The following is a 16,332-nucleotide window of genomic DNA, read 5'->3' as shown; positions in this document are numbered from 1 at the left end:
TGCTGCTGGCCATATAGGCCTATCTGTAGCTTTCTCTACCCCATAAGAACACAACATATTGTTTGTGTGGCCAAACACTGAATGGTCAATATAAAGAATTGAAATGAGCATTGAACAGATTCCAAAATCCCAGACTGTAGCTTTAATGATGAGGCTACAGCCTAAATTGCATGCACAACAGGAATGGCAGTCACAAAGAACTGATGAAATACCGTGTTATCTTTGAGTATATCAGACTTTATTCATGATTTTATTCATAAAAAAAGAAGGCAGCGATGGAAAATCTACAATTTAATACATTTATAAAACGTATATCTTGATGGGACACATACTATTGCTTACAACACTGTCATGACCAGGGCCAGCAATAGTCTTTTGGGGGCCCTAAGCAAGATTTGGTTGGGGGGAGCTCCACCTCGCAGCCAAAAGATTACCGTGGTCCCATCTTGACAGCGGAGAGAAACATTTTTAAGTTTGAAAGTAAATTTCATGCAATTCTACTCATTTTGCCATGGGACAGAGAGAAACATTTGCAGTTTACCAGCTGATTTTCAGCAATTTTACACATTTTGCCCTGACTTATGTCATGTTAAAGGGATATTTTGGGATTTGGACACCGAGGCCCTTTATCAACTTCCCCAGAGTCAGATTAACTTCTTGACACCATTTTAATGTCTCTGTGTGCGGTTTGAAGGAAGTTGCTAACTAGCGCTATTGCAATGTCTAACTAGCGTTAGCGCAATGACTGGAGGTCTATTGGTATCTGCTAGCATGCCAGCAGATAGCACAATAACTGGAAGTTTATGGGTAACGCTAGTTAGCATTGGCTTGCGAAACTACCTCTAGCCTGCCTCATACTGGACACAGAACCATAAAAATGGCATCCACAAGTTCATCTGACTCTGGATAAGTAGATAAAGGGCCTCATTGCCGAAATCCCGAAGTATCACTTCAATATGATATCTGAGTGAGAATGACTAACAAAATCAAAGTAAGCGCCCTGGAGTTCATGGCCCCTTGGCATGTGCCCTGCGTGCCGAGTCAGTAATTTGGCCATGATTACTACAATGTTTAGATAGCTGGCTAGACTAACTTACCAATCAAAACATTTTTAGCTGACATTGGCTAATTCAGTGACTGTCAGTGTCTGATATAAGAGAAAAACTGCTGATGCAATAACACATTTTAAAATTGTACCTAGTGTATTTTACTATATTAACTCTCAACAGTAAGTTCAGACCCCAAAGTGGCCAGGGGCCCTTATGCCCAGGTTTGGCCCTGGTCCTAGGACATTCAACATCTCATTATTTGCTTAAGGCAACTTTGGACCCAGCAGGGGCAGATAACATTTCTGGATAGCTTGCGTAGTATGGTTAGCGGCTGAGAGCGGGTTTGAAGCCTCCTCATCTCTTCTATTAGCTGTCGTCTTGAAGCAGTGGCTGCATGTGGAAACATTAAAGTTAGTTAAAAACGCAAAGGAGTTGAATACATCTGTGAATACACTTTCACCTAGTATGAATATAGTATTGGGGGAAAAAAAGCATTTTCAGATGTCATTCAAATAATGAATTTGTTTTAGACCAAACAGGGTTTATAACCATTTCACAACAAAAACAATACAAACAGCTATGAAGATAATACAGCTCTATCTGCATACATAGTATGGGACAAATCTGTTCTGATTTTTACACATCATATTCAGTGCTGCACTCGGTCAGGACATCTGACTTGGCAACATTACATCAGAAGGTTTGTTGCACTCACACTGTAGCCCAGGTCTTCACTTTGAGGCTCTGGTCGCTGCCATTTCTGATTGGACAGAATCTTCAGGACGACCAATCCAAAGGCTACAATCAAGACTCCTAATGAGTTGGCGACCAATGCCTCAGGTGGCAGGTTGCCATATGGCATTGTTCCATTGGTGGTTCCTTTCCTGAAGAAAGAATCAACAACACTTTGTACACAGTTTGAATAATATTGTCTAACACAGGTTGATGTCCTTTTTGTCTTTAGCTATATTATGGAAATATGTGTATAAAGAGTACATTGTTTCCTACTCAATAAAAAAATATAAAATGTTTCCCAAATGGCAACCTATTCCCTAGTACAATAATTCTCAATCCTGTTCCTTGGGATTCAAAGGGGTGCACATGGTAGTTTTTTCCCTAGCACTAACATACAGTGCCTTTGGAAAGTATTCAGACCCGTTGACTTTTTCCACATTGGATTAAGTTGTTTTTTCCCCTCATCAACCTACACACAATACCCCATAACGACAAAGCAAAAACAGTTTTTTTTTGCAATAGTATATATATATATATATATATAAAATAAAAATAAATGCAAATTTCACATTAATATAAGCCTTCAGACCCTTTACTCCAACCCGATTACAGCCTCGCGTCTTCTTTGGTATGATGCTACAAGCTTGGTACACCTATATTTGGGGAGTTTCTCCCATTCGTCTCTACAGATCCTCTCAAGCTCTGTCAGGTTGGATGGGGAGCGACGCTGCACAGGTATATTCAGGTCTCTCCAGAGATGTTAGGTCTTGTTCAAATCTGGCCTCTGGCTGGGCTACTCAAGGACATTCAGAGACTTGCCCCGAAGCCACTCCTGCATTGTCTTGGCTGTGTGCTTAGGGTTGTTGTCCTGTTGGAAGATCAACCTTTTTCCCAGTCTGAGGTCCTGAGCGCTCTGGATCAGGATTTAATCAGGGATCTCTCTGTACTTTGCTCTGTTAAACTTTCCCTCAATCCTGACTAGTCTCCCAGTCTCTGAAAATTATCCCCACAGAATGATGATGCCACCACCATGCTTCACAGTAGGGACGGTGCCAGGTTTCCTCCAGAAGTGAAGCTTGGCATTCAGGCCAAAGAGTTGAATCTTGGTTTCATCAGACCAGAGAATCTTGTCTCTCATGGTCTGAGAGTCTTCAGGTGCCTTTTGGCAAACTCCAAGCGGGCTGTCATGTGCCTTTTACTGAAGAGTGGCTTCGGTCTGGCCACTCTACCATAAAGGCCTGATTGGTGGAGTGCTGCCGAGATGGCTGTCCTTCTGGAAGGCTCTTGCATCTCCACAGAGGAACTGTGGAGCTCTGTCAGAGTGACCATCGGGTTCTTAGTCACCAACCTGACCAAGGCTCTTCTCCACCGATTGCTCCGTTTGGCCTGGTGGCCAGCTCAAGGAAGAGTCTTGATGGTTCCAAACTTCTTCCATTTAAGAATGATGGAGGCCACTGTGTTCTTGGGGACCTTCAATGTTGAAGACATTTTTTGGGAGCCTTCCCCAGATCTGTGCCTCGACAAAATCCTGTCTTGGAGCTATACGGACACTTCCGTTGACCACATGGCTTGGTTTTTGCTCTGACATGAACTGTCAACTGTGGGTCCTTATATAGACAGGCGAGTACCTTTCCAAATTATGTCCAATCAATTGAATTTAAAACAGCTGGACTCCAATCAAGTTATAGAAACATCTCAAGGATGATCAATGGAAACAGGATGCACCTAAGCTCAATTTCAAGTCTCATAGCAAAGGGTCTGAATAATTATGTAAATAAAGTATTTCAGTTTTTAATTTCTAATACATTTGTAAAACATTCTAAGAACCTGTTTTCTACTTTGTGTGTAGAATAGAATAAGTCTGTAATGTAAAAAATGTGGAAAAAGTCAAGGGGTCTGAATACTTTCAGAATGCACTGTACATGATTGAAATCAAAGGCTTGAATGAAATGTTAGCACTTCCAAAAAAAATGTGAAACACTGCCCTAGTGTACTGCTTTTCACCTATGAGGCCTAGTCAAAAGTATTGCACTACACTCTTAGAAAAAAAGGAGCTATCTAGAACCTAAAAGGGTTCTTCGGCTGTCCCCATAGCATAACCCTTTTCAGTTCAAGGTAGAACCCTTTTGGATTCCATGTTCATTTCAACAGAGGGTTCTACATGGAACCCAACAGGGTTCTACGTGGAACCAAAAAGGGTTATCCTATGGGGACAACCGAAGAACCCTTTTCGAACCCTTTTTTCTAAGAGTGTATAGTGAATAGGGTGCTATTTGAGATGCAGCCAATGTCTCTTACAGTGCAAAGAAGAGCTTCTCGTTGATCCCTGAAATGCAGGATACAATGCTGAGTATCAGTATGCAGCCTCCCATCCACACATGGGCAGGCTTAAGCAGCTTGCGGAATGACATGGGTGACCAGGGTAGGAGGAAGCCAGCAAGGCCCATCACCCACTGAAAACAAAACATATGTCACCATCTCACAGACATAGAAAGTGGCATTACGATTTTAACAATCGCCATACATGCCAAGTACGACATAATACGTTTAGGCCATTATATGGCGTAATATGAGCTGACAATTGTTTTTAAGACAATGCCGTTTTAATTTGTGTGCTGGCAGTGGCAGATATACTGAACCTGAGTGGTGAAGAGTGCTGTAGTGCAAATGCCAATCCAGCTGTGCAAGGAGTAGAGGTTGGGAGTGCTGTTGGTGTGGTGGAAGTCAAACACAGCACAGAGGCCAAGGATGGAGCAGAGCAGGGCCAGGAGCATGACACCAGCATGCAGCAGTTTCCAGGGCAGCTTATTCTGCCCCCATGTGAGGGGAATGCGGTACAACACCGCTCCTAGAGATAAGACAGGTAAAGACACAAAAATGTAAAAAGGTCACCACTCACTTTACTTGGATATCAGCTGCAATTGAAGCTTTGTTTTAATTGTCTTTCTCTCGTGTGTACAGTACACCAGGGCTATTCAACTATATTCGTACAGGGGCCAGATCTAAAATTGCAGGGGGGGCCAGACATTTCCATAAGCGATTATTCTTTGGAAGAACTGTATAAACTGTATAAAAAAGCAACACACAAACACACCAATAAAGCACTTATCTTAAAATTGAATGTTGCTAAAGGTAATTATGAAAGAAGTGGAAGGCAACTAAGTCGAGGTGCAACCAAAACATTTTATAATCATTGAAAAGGAAAAGCACAACTAGGGCTGTGGCGGTCACGAAATTTCATCAGCCTGTGATTGTCAAGCAAATAACTGTGGGTATCATGGTAATTGACAGTTAATTAACAAACACATTTCACATCTCAGGGCTTCCAAATATAGCCTACAAGATATTTTTTAAAGTCTAATAAATCCATGTAATATAGCCTACACCTTCACAATAATTCCATTATTTATTTTAGACAGGTCTAAAGACGCATGATCTTAAGAAAATGTAGTCTATTTCAGAAGAAAAGAACAGCATACTCTGAGTTGTCCTTATGTTAGGTCCTGATGTGGCTATGCCAAATGGTTGTGGGCTACACTAGTTCATTTAGAAGACGAGATTTCCTTAAAATTCCATTTCATTATCTTATAGTATGAAGATTACAATTGAACAAAGCTGAATAAAATATAAATATTTTCTCCAAACGATTTGAGGGAGTGCGCACATGCGGCTAATCTGCGTTGAGCGGTTAACAAATACAGTGCATTGCGAAAGTATTCGGCCCCCTTGAATTTTGCGACCTTTTGCCACATTTCAGGCTTCAAACATAAAGATATAAAACTGTATTTTTTTGTGAAGAATCAACAACAAGTGGGACACAATCATGAAGTGGAACGACATTTATTGGATATTTCAAACTTTTTTAACAAATCAAAAACAGAAAAATTGGGCGTGCAAAATTATTCAGCCCCTTTACTTTCAGTGCAGCAAACTCTCTCCAGAAGTTCAGTGAGGATCTGTGAATGATCCAATGTTGACCTAAATGACTAATGATGATAAATACAATCCACCTGTGTGTAATCAAGTCTCTGTATAAATGCACCTGCACTGTGATAGTCTCAGACGTCCGTTAAAAGCGCAGAGAGCATCATGAAGAACAAGGAACACACCAGGCAGGTCTGAGATACTGTTGTGAAGAAGTTTAAAGCTGGATTTGGATACAAAAAGATTTCCCAAGCTTTAAACATCCCAAGGAGCACTGTGCAAGCGATAATATTGAAATGGAAGGAGTATCAGACCACTGCAAATCTACCAAGACCTGGCCGTCCCTCTAAACTTTCAGCTCATACAAGGAGAAGACTGATCAGAGATGCAGCCAAGAGGCCCATGATCACTCTGGATGAACTGCAGAGATCTACAGCTGAGGTGGGAGACTCTGTCCATAGGACAACAATCAGTCGTATATTTCACAAATCTGGCCTTTATGGAAGAGTGGCAAGAAGAAAGCCATTTCTTAAAGATATCCATAAAAAGTGTCATTTAAAGTTTGCCACAAGCCAGCTGGGAGACACAACAAACATGTGGAAGAAGGTGCTCTGGTCAGATGAAACCAAAATTGAACTTTTTGGCAACAATGCAAAACGTTATGTTTGGCGTAAAAGCAACACATCTCATCACCCTGAACACACCATCCCCACTGTCAAACATGGTGGTGGCAGCATCATGGTTTGGGCCTGCTTTTCTTCAGCAGGGACAGGGAAGATAGTTAAAATTGATGGGAAGATGGATGGAGCCAAATACAGGACCATTCTGGAAGAAAACCTGATGGAGTCTGCAAAAGACCTGAGACTGGGACGGAGATTTGTCTTCCAACAAGACAATGATCCAAAACATAAAGCAAAATCTACAATGGAATGGTTAAAAAATAAACATATCCAGGTGTTAGAATGGCCAAGTCAAAGTCCAGACCTGAATCCAATCGAGAATCTGTGGAAAGAACTGAAAACTGCTGTTCACAAATGCTCTCCATCCAACCTCACTGAGCTCGAGCTGTTTTGCAAGGAGGAATGGGAAAAAATGTCAGTCTCTCGATGTGCAAAACTGATAGAGACATACCCCAAGCGACTTACAGCTGTAATCGCAGCAAAAGGTGGCGCTACAAAGTATTAACTTAAGGGGGCTGAATAATTTTGAACACCCAATTTTTCAGTTTTTGATTTGTTAAAAAAGTTTGAAATATCCAATAAATGTCATTCCACTTCATGATTGTGTCCCACTTGTTGTTGATTCTTCACAAAAAAATACAGTTTTATATCTTTGTTTGAAGCCTGAAATGTGGCAAAAGGTCGCAAAGTTCAAGGGGGCCGAATACTTTCGCAAGGCACTGTATATAGGTACCCCTTATATGCTACATTTAGAGTTATTAATGTAACTTTACTTGTTCTACAAATGTTGGGCTATATGTTTAGATGTTTTTATTCATTGTAAGGCTGCACGATGAGACGCTAATGATGATTTGAAAAAAGTAACTTGAAAGGCATAAGCTCTTTTTTTGCGCAGGCTGTACACACTCCAATAGTCTCTCATTCACAATTTGACAAGCACTTGATAATGCATCGAATTTCATGGCGGCATCCCCTTTCTGGCCGTAATGCACTTTTGCGGCCTGGAGTGCGGAGTTGTGCCCTTCGCAATTCGAAGGGTCTTCACAGGCTACAAGTCAGACACCTCCGGGATGCAACTGCGCAAATTCCTTATCCAATTCCGAGGTGCATATTGAAAGATATTGGAAGAAATGTCCACATTTACTTTTCATCAACCAACAAGATGAGTAGGCCTAATGAACAGCAAAAGCACGGGCCTATGTTAATCTACTATCCCCCATCGTAGAGAAGTCGACCTATTATATTATGTGCGAGAAATAAATATTCCAAACATAGTCTGGGACAGTTGTGGAATGAGATGGATCCCAAATTAATACAACAACTAGCATCAAAAAAACGTTTTATGCAATGTGGCTGACGCAACAGATCAGAACGTTTAGCTTAAAATGTTGATGAACTATTAGGTTATTTCTTCACAATATAAGCGCAGCAATAAGCACAAGGTAGTAGGCTATAAGTGCGAATGTTCCATTAGTGGAAAACACCATTATCAAAAGTGACCACAAATATAATTATGCATGTAATGCTTGCATTATAAAGGTCATTTTAACGCTGAAAATTGTCTTCCTCAAACTTGAAACTGACGCTGGAGGAGATGGCTGCCGTTTTACTGTCTCCTAACCAATTGTGCTATTGTGTGTGTTTTTTCGTGTTATTTGTAACTTATTTTGTACATACTGTTTCTGCCACCGTCTCTTATGACTGAAAAGAGCTTCAAGATATCAGGACAGCGATTACTCACCTCGTACTGGAGGAAGATTTTTTTAATGAGTCGAAAGCGAAGGATTTACTTCAGACACCCGAACAAGGCCCTCATCCCCATCATTCGCAGGAGAAAGAGACAGAGATATCGGGACATAGGTTGGGGTGCCTTGTATGGATCCTACGGCAATTGGATAATCTGCCTTTACCATCAGTCCTATTAGCCAACGTACGTACAATCATTGGATAACAAAATAGATGAACTAGGATCACATATACAGTGGCAAGAAAAAGTATGCGAACCCTTTGGAATTACCTGGATGTCTGCATAAATTTGACATACAATTTGATCTGATCTTCATCTAAATCACAACAATAGACAAACATAGTGTGCTTAAACTAATAACACACAAATTATTGTATTTTTCTTGTCTATATTGTATACATTGTTTAAACATTCACAGTGTAGGTTGGAAAAAGTATGTGAACACCTAGGCTAATGACTTCTCCAAAAGCTAATTGGAATCAGGAGTCAAATAACCTGGAGTCGAATCAATGAGACGAGATTGGAGATTTTGGTTAGAGCTGCCCTGCCCCCCAAAAAAGACTCACAAAATTTGAGTTTGCTATTCACAAGAAGCATTGCGTGATGTGAACCATGCCTCGAACAAAAGACATCTCAGAAGACCTAATATTAAGAATTGCTGCCTTGCATAAAGCTGTAAAGGGTTACAAAAGTATTTCTAAAAGTCAGTCCACAGGAGAAATTTCAGCCCTGTTGCTACTGTCCCTAGGAGAGGTACAACACATCAGTCACTGGCTTCATCAATAACTGCATCGATGACATCATCCCCACAGTGACTGTACGTACATACACCAACCAAAAGCCATGGATTACAGGCAACATTCGCACTGAGCTAAAGGCTAGAGCTGCCGCTTTCAAGGAGTGGGACTCTAACTCGGAAGCTTATGATGCTTATGATGCCCTCCGACGAACTATCAAACAGGCAAAGTGTCAATACAGGATTAAGATTGAATCGTATTACACCGGCTCTGATGCACGTTGGATGTGGCAGGGCTGGCAAACTATTACAGACTACAAAGGGAAGCACAGCTGCGAGCTGCCCAGTGACACCAGCCTACCAGACGAGCTAAATTACTTCTATGCGCACTTCGAGGAGAGCAACACTGAAACATGCATGAGAGCATCAGCTGTTCCGGACAACTGTGTGATCACACTCTCCGTAGCCGACTTGAGTAATACCTTTAAACAGGTCAACATTCACAAGGCAGCAGGGCCAGACGGATTACTAGGATGTGTACTCCGAGCATGCGCTGACCAACTGGCAAATGTCTTCACTGACATTTTCAATCTCTTCTTGACTGAGTCTGTAATACCAACATATTTCAAGCAGACCACCATAGTCCTTGTGCCCAAGAACACTAAGGTAACATGCCTACATGACTACCGACCCGTAGCGCTCACGTCTGTAACCATGAAGTGCTTTGAAAGGCTGGTCATGGCTCATATCAACACCATTATCCCAGAAACCATAGATCCACTCCAATTTGCATTCCGCCTCAACAGATCCACAGATGATGCAATCTCTATTGCACTCCACACTGCCCGTTCCCACCTGGACAAAAGGAACACCTATGTGAGAATGCTATTCATTGACTACAGCTCAGCGTTAACACCATAGTGCCCTCAAAGCTCATCACTAAGCTCACAACAGCCTGATTACCGACCACGATGAGACAGCCTATAGGGAGATCAGAGACCTGGCCATGTAGTGCCAGGATAACAACCTCTTCCTCAATATGATCAGGACAAAGGAGATGATTGTGGACTACAGGAAAAGGAGGACCGAGCACACCCCCATTCTCATCGACGGGGCTGTAGTGGAGCAGGTTGAGAGCTTCAATTTCCTTGGCGTCCACATCACCAACAAACTATCATGGTCCAAACACACCAAGACAGTTGTGAAGAGGGCACGACGAAGACTATTCAATCTCAGGAGTCTGAAAACATTTGGCATTGGTCCTCAGATCCTCAAAAAGTTCTACAGCTGCACCATCGAGAGCTTCCTGACTGGTTGCACCACTGCCTGGAATGACAACTGCTCGGCCTCCGACCGCAAGGCACTACAGAGGGTAGTGCATACGGCCCAGTACATCGCTGGGTCCAAGCTTCCCGCCATCCAGGACCTCTATACCAGGCGGTGTCAGAGGAAGGCCCTAAAAATTGTCAAAGACTCCAGCCACCCTAGTCATAGACCGTTCTCTCTGCTACCGCATGGCAAGCGGTACCGGAGCGCCAAGTCTAGGTCCAAAAGGCTTCTAAACAGCTTCTACCTCCAAGCCATAAGACTCCTGAACAGGTAATCAAATGGCTACCCTGACTATTTGCATTGACCCCCGCTAGTCTCTGTTTATTATCTATGCATAGTCACTAACTCTACCGACATGTACATTTGACCTCAATTACCTCTACTAACTTGTGTCCACGCACATTGACTATGTACCAGTACCCTGTGTATATAGCCTCGCTAATGTTATTTTACTGCTGCTCTTTAATTATTTGTTATTTTACATTTTTTATTTAATACTTATTTTTCTTAAAACTACATTGTTGGTTAAGGGCTTGTAAGTAAGCATTTAACTGTAAGGTCTATTTGCCGCATGTGACAAATAAATACAAATTGATTTATAGTGGAGTGGTAACGCGCGTGCTAGCAGTTGATCCCGTCGCCACTTGGGTACACTGCAGCATACACCGAGAGGCTCTTGCTACCAAGGGAAAGCCTGACAGCTTGAAAGACGTTTTGGACACTACAGTGAAAATGGTTGACCTTGTTCAAGCAAGGCCCCTGAACTCTCGTGTATTTTCTGCACTATGCAATGACATGGGCAGCGACCATGTAACGCTTTTACAACATACAGAAGTGCGCTAGTTATCAAGAGGCAAAGTATTGACACATTGTTTTTAATTGAAAGACGAGCTTCAAGTTTTGACCACCGCTTGCATGATGATGAGTTTCTCACACAACTGGCCTATCTGGGTGATGTTTTTTCTCACCTGAATGATCTGAATCTAGGATTACAGGGACTCTCCACAACTATATTCAATGTGCGGGACAAAATTGAGGCTATGATTAAGAAGTTGGAGCTCTTCTCTGTCTGCATTAACAAGGACAACACACAGGTATTTCCATCATTGTATGATTTTTTGTGTGCAAATGAACTCAAGCTTATGGACAATGTCAAATGTGATATAGCAAAGCACCTGAGTGAGTTGGGTGCACAATTACGCAGGTACTTTCCCTAAACTGATGACACCAACTTCTCATTAACCTGTGGCGAGTTATTCACAATTTTCGATAAACAAATAAGATTTTATATGTAAGATGGTTAAATAAAGAGCAAAATTATTTATTATTATTATATTATTATTTGTCTCTTCCCACGACCCAGGTTGTGACAAAAACTCACACTCAATCTTATGTTTAATAAATGTATCATATAGTGTGTGTGTGGCAGGCTTACAATGACTGCAAAAAACAACATTTGAGAGTGAGCTGACCCTAGTGCTAGAAGGGGTGCACAGCTGGAGGTTGAATGTTTGAAGGGGTACAAAACGTTTGGGAACCACTGGGCTAGGCTACATGAGGTGGCGACTATGATTAGAAAATGTTGGAAAAAAAGGCTTTGTTTCTTATGTCGTGTATCATTCACAAGTGATAATATATAATTCACCAGTGATAGGCTAATATTGTTACCCATCAGACTATTCTTGATTTAATCTTGTCTTTACATACACTAAGTAATATATGTGTGACATTTGTTTTGATTTAGAATGGACCATTATCATGCACCTGTATCGAAAAATACATGTAATCTAAGCACTTAAATAGCGAATGGAGGATGCTTTTCCCCATGATTTATTTTCATGCCAGCCAGGTAAGCTATACTCCTGTTGTAAAGAGAAGCAATGTGCTTAATATTAAGAAAGTTTATAAATAAATATAGTAGGCCTAGTCTATAGAAAGCTGATGGTATCCTCGTCTTTTTATTTACGGCCATCACTCTATAGAAATGTTGCGCAACATGAGCTCATGGGCTCTCATGAAGTGTTTGATGGGATTTTGATTAGAGGGACAATTGAGTGCTGAGTACTAGACCGTTAGCAAGTTTGGTAGGCTACTAATGACCAGCAGCAGCATTAGAGCTTGGAGAAGCCTAATAACCATGTCTAAATGGTCATGTGGAATTTGACTACCTTCATGACTCGTGACTGCCAGTGTGGCGGTAATACGGTCACCACAACCGTATTTTTAAACAACTATTAAAAGTAATTAGGTCATTTTAAAATGATCTGAAAACTATGCATCTCAATAAATAACACAAGGATGTGTCAAATCAGGTAATGCCAAATTCCAGTCTGAAGGAAGTATGCTTTGAATTAATTTCCCCCAGTCATTAGATGTTTTTCTGTCACGCTCCCTTCTAATGATTCCTTGTGAGCATCAGAGAGGGAAACAGAAGGCACGTATTTGTTCCTGAGAGTCGTAGCTTTTAGAAATGGGGTCATATTGTGTAGATTAAACTGTTCAAACGCTTGAGCCAAATTCATATGAAGAAAACATTATCCATATAGGAGCTAGACTGCAAAAATCACATTTTGGCACTGAATGTCAGATTTTGGCAAGGATTTTTTTGCAGATATTTTATTAATGTTCAGAATTGATCAAAGGGCCAGTCTAAATGAATAAACGGCCCGGATCTGGCCCGCGGGCCTCCAGTTGAATATCCCTGCAGTACACTGTCAACGTGGTTAAGTTCTTGACATGCCTACGGTGCAAGGGAAAGACGAGAAGGGAGCAGCGAAGGAAGTTAAGGTGACTTTATTTAGCTTTCTATATGCCGAAACACCAGCACAGAACATCTTCATATCCTACATAACATTATATATCCAAACATGAATCATTCATTGCGATTGAAATGCTTTCAGTTCTTATTTCCAATTCATGTCTGAGACACATTCATCTGCATCAACAAGGGAATGTGAAACCACTTGATTGTAGTTTCACTACAACTGACTAAGCCACTCACCTACATAACAAACCCCCATACATAACACAAACTATCCAAACCTGAGACAGTCATTGTAATTAAAAAAACATCAAGTTCTCATTTCAAAGGCTGAGACACATCTGCCTGCACCAAAGACTGGAAGTAAAAGCACTTCCTGAGCCACTCACCATTGCCGTAGAGCACGACCAGACCTGTGACCATCAGGACAGGGTGCCAGTTAAACTGAAGAGCCGAGCCATCCCAGGCAAAGCCACCACGCCACTGGGAGTTCCAGATGGACACAAACACCACACAGGCGATCCCCAGGCACAGGCACAGCAGGTAGCAGAAGTAGAAAGACACAATGGATCTCATCCTGGTAGAACAATCTGCAAGCTAGTTTAAGAACGCAAGAAAAAAATGGAAAGAAAGTTATTTAATGGAATTGCATGGTTACAGAAGTCAGGACATTTTCAGAGTAGGAATAAACCTCCACTCTGAGAGGTGTGAAGCAGGTCAAATGGACAATAATAAAAGCCTAGGCTATACAGTAAAACCATACGTACAGTTTGTCCTCGCTATCTCGTCTCACCGTCAACACAAAATGAGCAAGATAAGACAACTAAAGTGTGATTCAGTTTATGTTCTACTTCTGTGTCTAGTGGCTTGAAAAATCCCTAAATGGTTTCTGACCAAAATCAGTTGGGTCTAAATACCTTAATGTGGCTCCTACGTATGATGCTGCATTCATAACCAAGTGGGGTGGTGGTAATTCCCAGTTGTGAAGTCGTAAATATTAGTTGGAGGCATTCACATGCTTTGAACTCATTGAGAAAAGTCGATTGGCCAATGGCAAAAAAGCTGCGTCAACATTAACTAAGAGTACAGCTATCATGCAAGCAAACAAATTATAGTGTTCAAAAAAACATTAATAGATTGTTATAATGTTTTGTTGTTGCATTTAACAGCCCAAAATACAGTTGAAGGCCATTTTCTTAATATGTGACAGAGTTGGAGGACCGTTCAACTGGATTCTTCCCAGTTGTATGTGGTAAATACCACCTTCCCACTTGGTTATGAACGCAGCATTAGGCTACTCACAATGGACCTTGATTTCAGTTCCTTTTTCATTGTGTCAACTGCTAACTCGCTTCCACATTCCATTGTCTCATTCCACTGGCTTAGGGGTAAGCACTCAGATGGTGTTGAACAGGTGTTAGGTGGGGTATAGTCATGCATGTGGTCAGGTGCCCTAAGTGAAAATAGTAAGGTATCACACACAGACTTAGGTAGACATCGCATCATTGTATCTGTCCCATTGTGGTGTCTGTGAGAGCACAGGCAGCGTCATTTAGGCCATCTGCATTTTGAAATAATCAATTTTCTTCTTCTAATACTTCTATATGTTGGCAACAAGGGCCTGGGTTCCAGCCTAGAAGCACGGTTTCGACTGCTCATACAGTTTTGCTTCGATACGGCAGTTTAACCGACGCCCGGCCCAGAAAGACAATTTTGCAAAGACAGCAACATAGAGAAGTCATATTTGAAAATTCCTAATCAGAAACTTTGGTCATCACCTTTGTTCACAAAACTTCCAATGAATTATTAAAATAATCGTCGCTGAGGCCTATTTTTTTTCCCATCACACACATCCGAACATATTAACATTTTATATTCATCCAATGTCTGCCATGTTTTTGGATGATGTCGTTTCTGCTCTCTGTGCATACTGAGTGCTAGTGCGCATGTGAACCGGATGCAACCCAGATATAGACAGTCCATGAACGGACTGAGGTATAATTCATTATCATGAGTAGATTAACTTGAAAACAACGGTCAAACATATTGGACACAATCTCCAGTTCTTATTATATATCAGTGGTTGGCAAACAAACTGAAAAATTGCACACTTTGAACAGATATAAAGTCAAGGTTGGTGATTTACTGCCACCTGCAGTTATGGAATGTTTCCACATGCATATAATTCATTATCTGATCCATCCTGATGACATCATGTGATCCTTTCTTAACCCATAGGAAATCCCACCCAATTGATTACAACAAAATGGTGAAAGTCCTCAATGCTGCTGCCCATGCTAACACAAGCTTTAGGGCACTAGAGTCCTTCATCTATCTCTATGGCATCACATCCATGATGCTTTGTGGGTCAATTGTGACGGCTGACCTATAAATAATAAGTAGGCCTTGTTAGTTATTTATGATGCAAGGTTATTTGAAAATCAGTTATTCAGCAGTTGCATGCACTGTCGAACAAGCCCAGTTTCTATCCAAAATGGAACCACTTTTGACGAGAGACCGTACTTCCATTGAGTATGGATTATGTCTAAACAAAACGAAGGGCTTTTTAACCCTGGGGATATCAAACAGGTCTCACAAGAAAAATACTAGCTAGCTATGCACCGTCACCCTGAGATTGCCTACCTTAGAATACAGTGAGAATATTGTATGCAACACATCCAGAAGCCACATATGATATAAATCATAGTACACATATCGGTAAAAACTAAAAACGAGAAATATTCCTTGGAAAAAATTGTCAAAGACACATGCCACAAACTGAACAAAAATACATCATAGCTAGCTAACAAAGATGTTGTTGATTGACCCGAGTTCATGAGTACACGTAACGTTAGCTATAGTAAGTTTTCTTTAAGTTTTACCAAGCTCTTCCTACCTATCTTAAGATTCTTCCATATCAGGTTTGATCGAGATAATTAAATACTAACTATAATCATTGCCAAATGTTGTAAAGTTTAGAAATACATTTTATTCAATCAGCACAAAAACGGCTGCTGGTGTTTATTACAAGTCACATTTCCTTATTGACCTCGCAAGGCATGATGGGAAATGTATTATAGGCTACAAACGATAAACTGTGTGCCCGAACTGCCATAGTAGCCAACAACAACAGTGCCGTGTTGCATTGAACCTTTCTGTTGAAAATCTCTCTGTTGCTTGTATTATTGTAGTAGAGTTAAAACGGTTATTCCATCAAACTTCAAATTATTAGAATAGTACACAACGCAGAACAGATCAACCAGGTTGAGGGTCATGGCCAAAGCCCACCAACAGGAATATTCCAAGTTCAGACAGACAGAAGGGGGGAGTCAGATCGCTATGATCGCCAGGAACTTTACTTTTGGTCTCTA

The 16,332-nt window shown here is 41.2% G+C and overlaps 1 protein-coding gene across 5 annotated transcripts; it reads right to left on the bottom strand.

Annotated features, from left to right (window-relative positions):
* Positions 1-216: 216 nt before the first annotated feature.
* LOC112262661 (lysosomal membrane ascorbate-dependent ferrireductase CYB561A3) lies at positions 217-16,021 on the bottom strand. 5 transcript variants are annotated; one of them, XM_024438331.2, is made up of 7 exons: positions 15,858-16,021; positions 14,264-14,414; positions 13,351-13,558; positions 4,424-4,632; positions 4,083-4,237; positions 1,765-1,933; positions 217-1,439 (listed from the first exon to the last, which is right to left on the bottom strand). In XM_024438331.2, the coding sequence occupies exons 2-7, from the start codon at positions 14,399-14,401 to the stop codon at positions 1,416-1,418; spliced, it is 903 nt and encodes a 300-aa protein (XP_024294099.1). In that variant the 5' UTR covers positions 14,402-14,414; positions 15,858-16,021; the 3' UTR covers positions 217-1,415. The 5 variants fall into 5 exon arrangements, with proteins under 5 accessions (XP_024294099.1, XP_024294097.1, XP_024294101.1 ...); XM_024438329.2 differs by lacking the exon at positions 15,858-16,021 and adding an exon at positions 15,605-15,833; XM_024438333.2 differs by lacking the exon at positions 14,264-14,414.
* Between the last annotated feature and the right edge of the window lie 311 nt (positions 16,022-16,332).

The sequence above is a fragment of the Oncorhynchus tshawytscha genome, linkage group LG12 (assembly GCF_018296145.1).
Source record: "Oncorhynchus tshawytscha isolate Ot180627B linkage group LG12, Otsh_v2.0, whole genome shotgun sequence".
Classification (NCBI taxonomy): Eukaryota; Metazoa; Chordata; class Actinopteri; order Salmoniformes; family Salmonidae; genus Oncorhynchus; species Oncorhynchus tshawytscha.
Note: the sequence above shows the minus strand (reverse complement) of the source record. Positions and strands in the feature narration are given on the sequence as shown.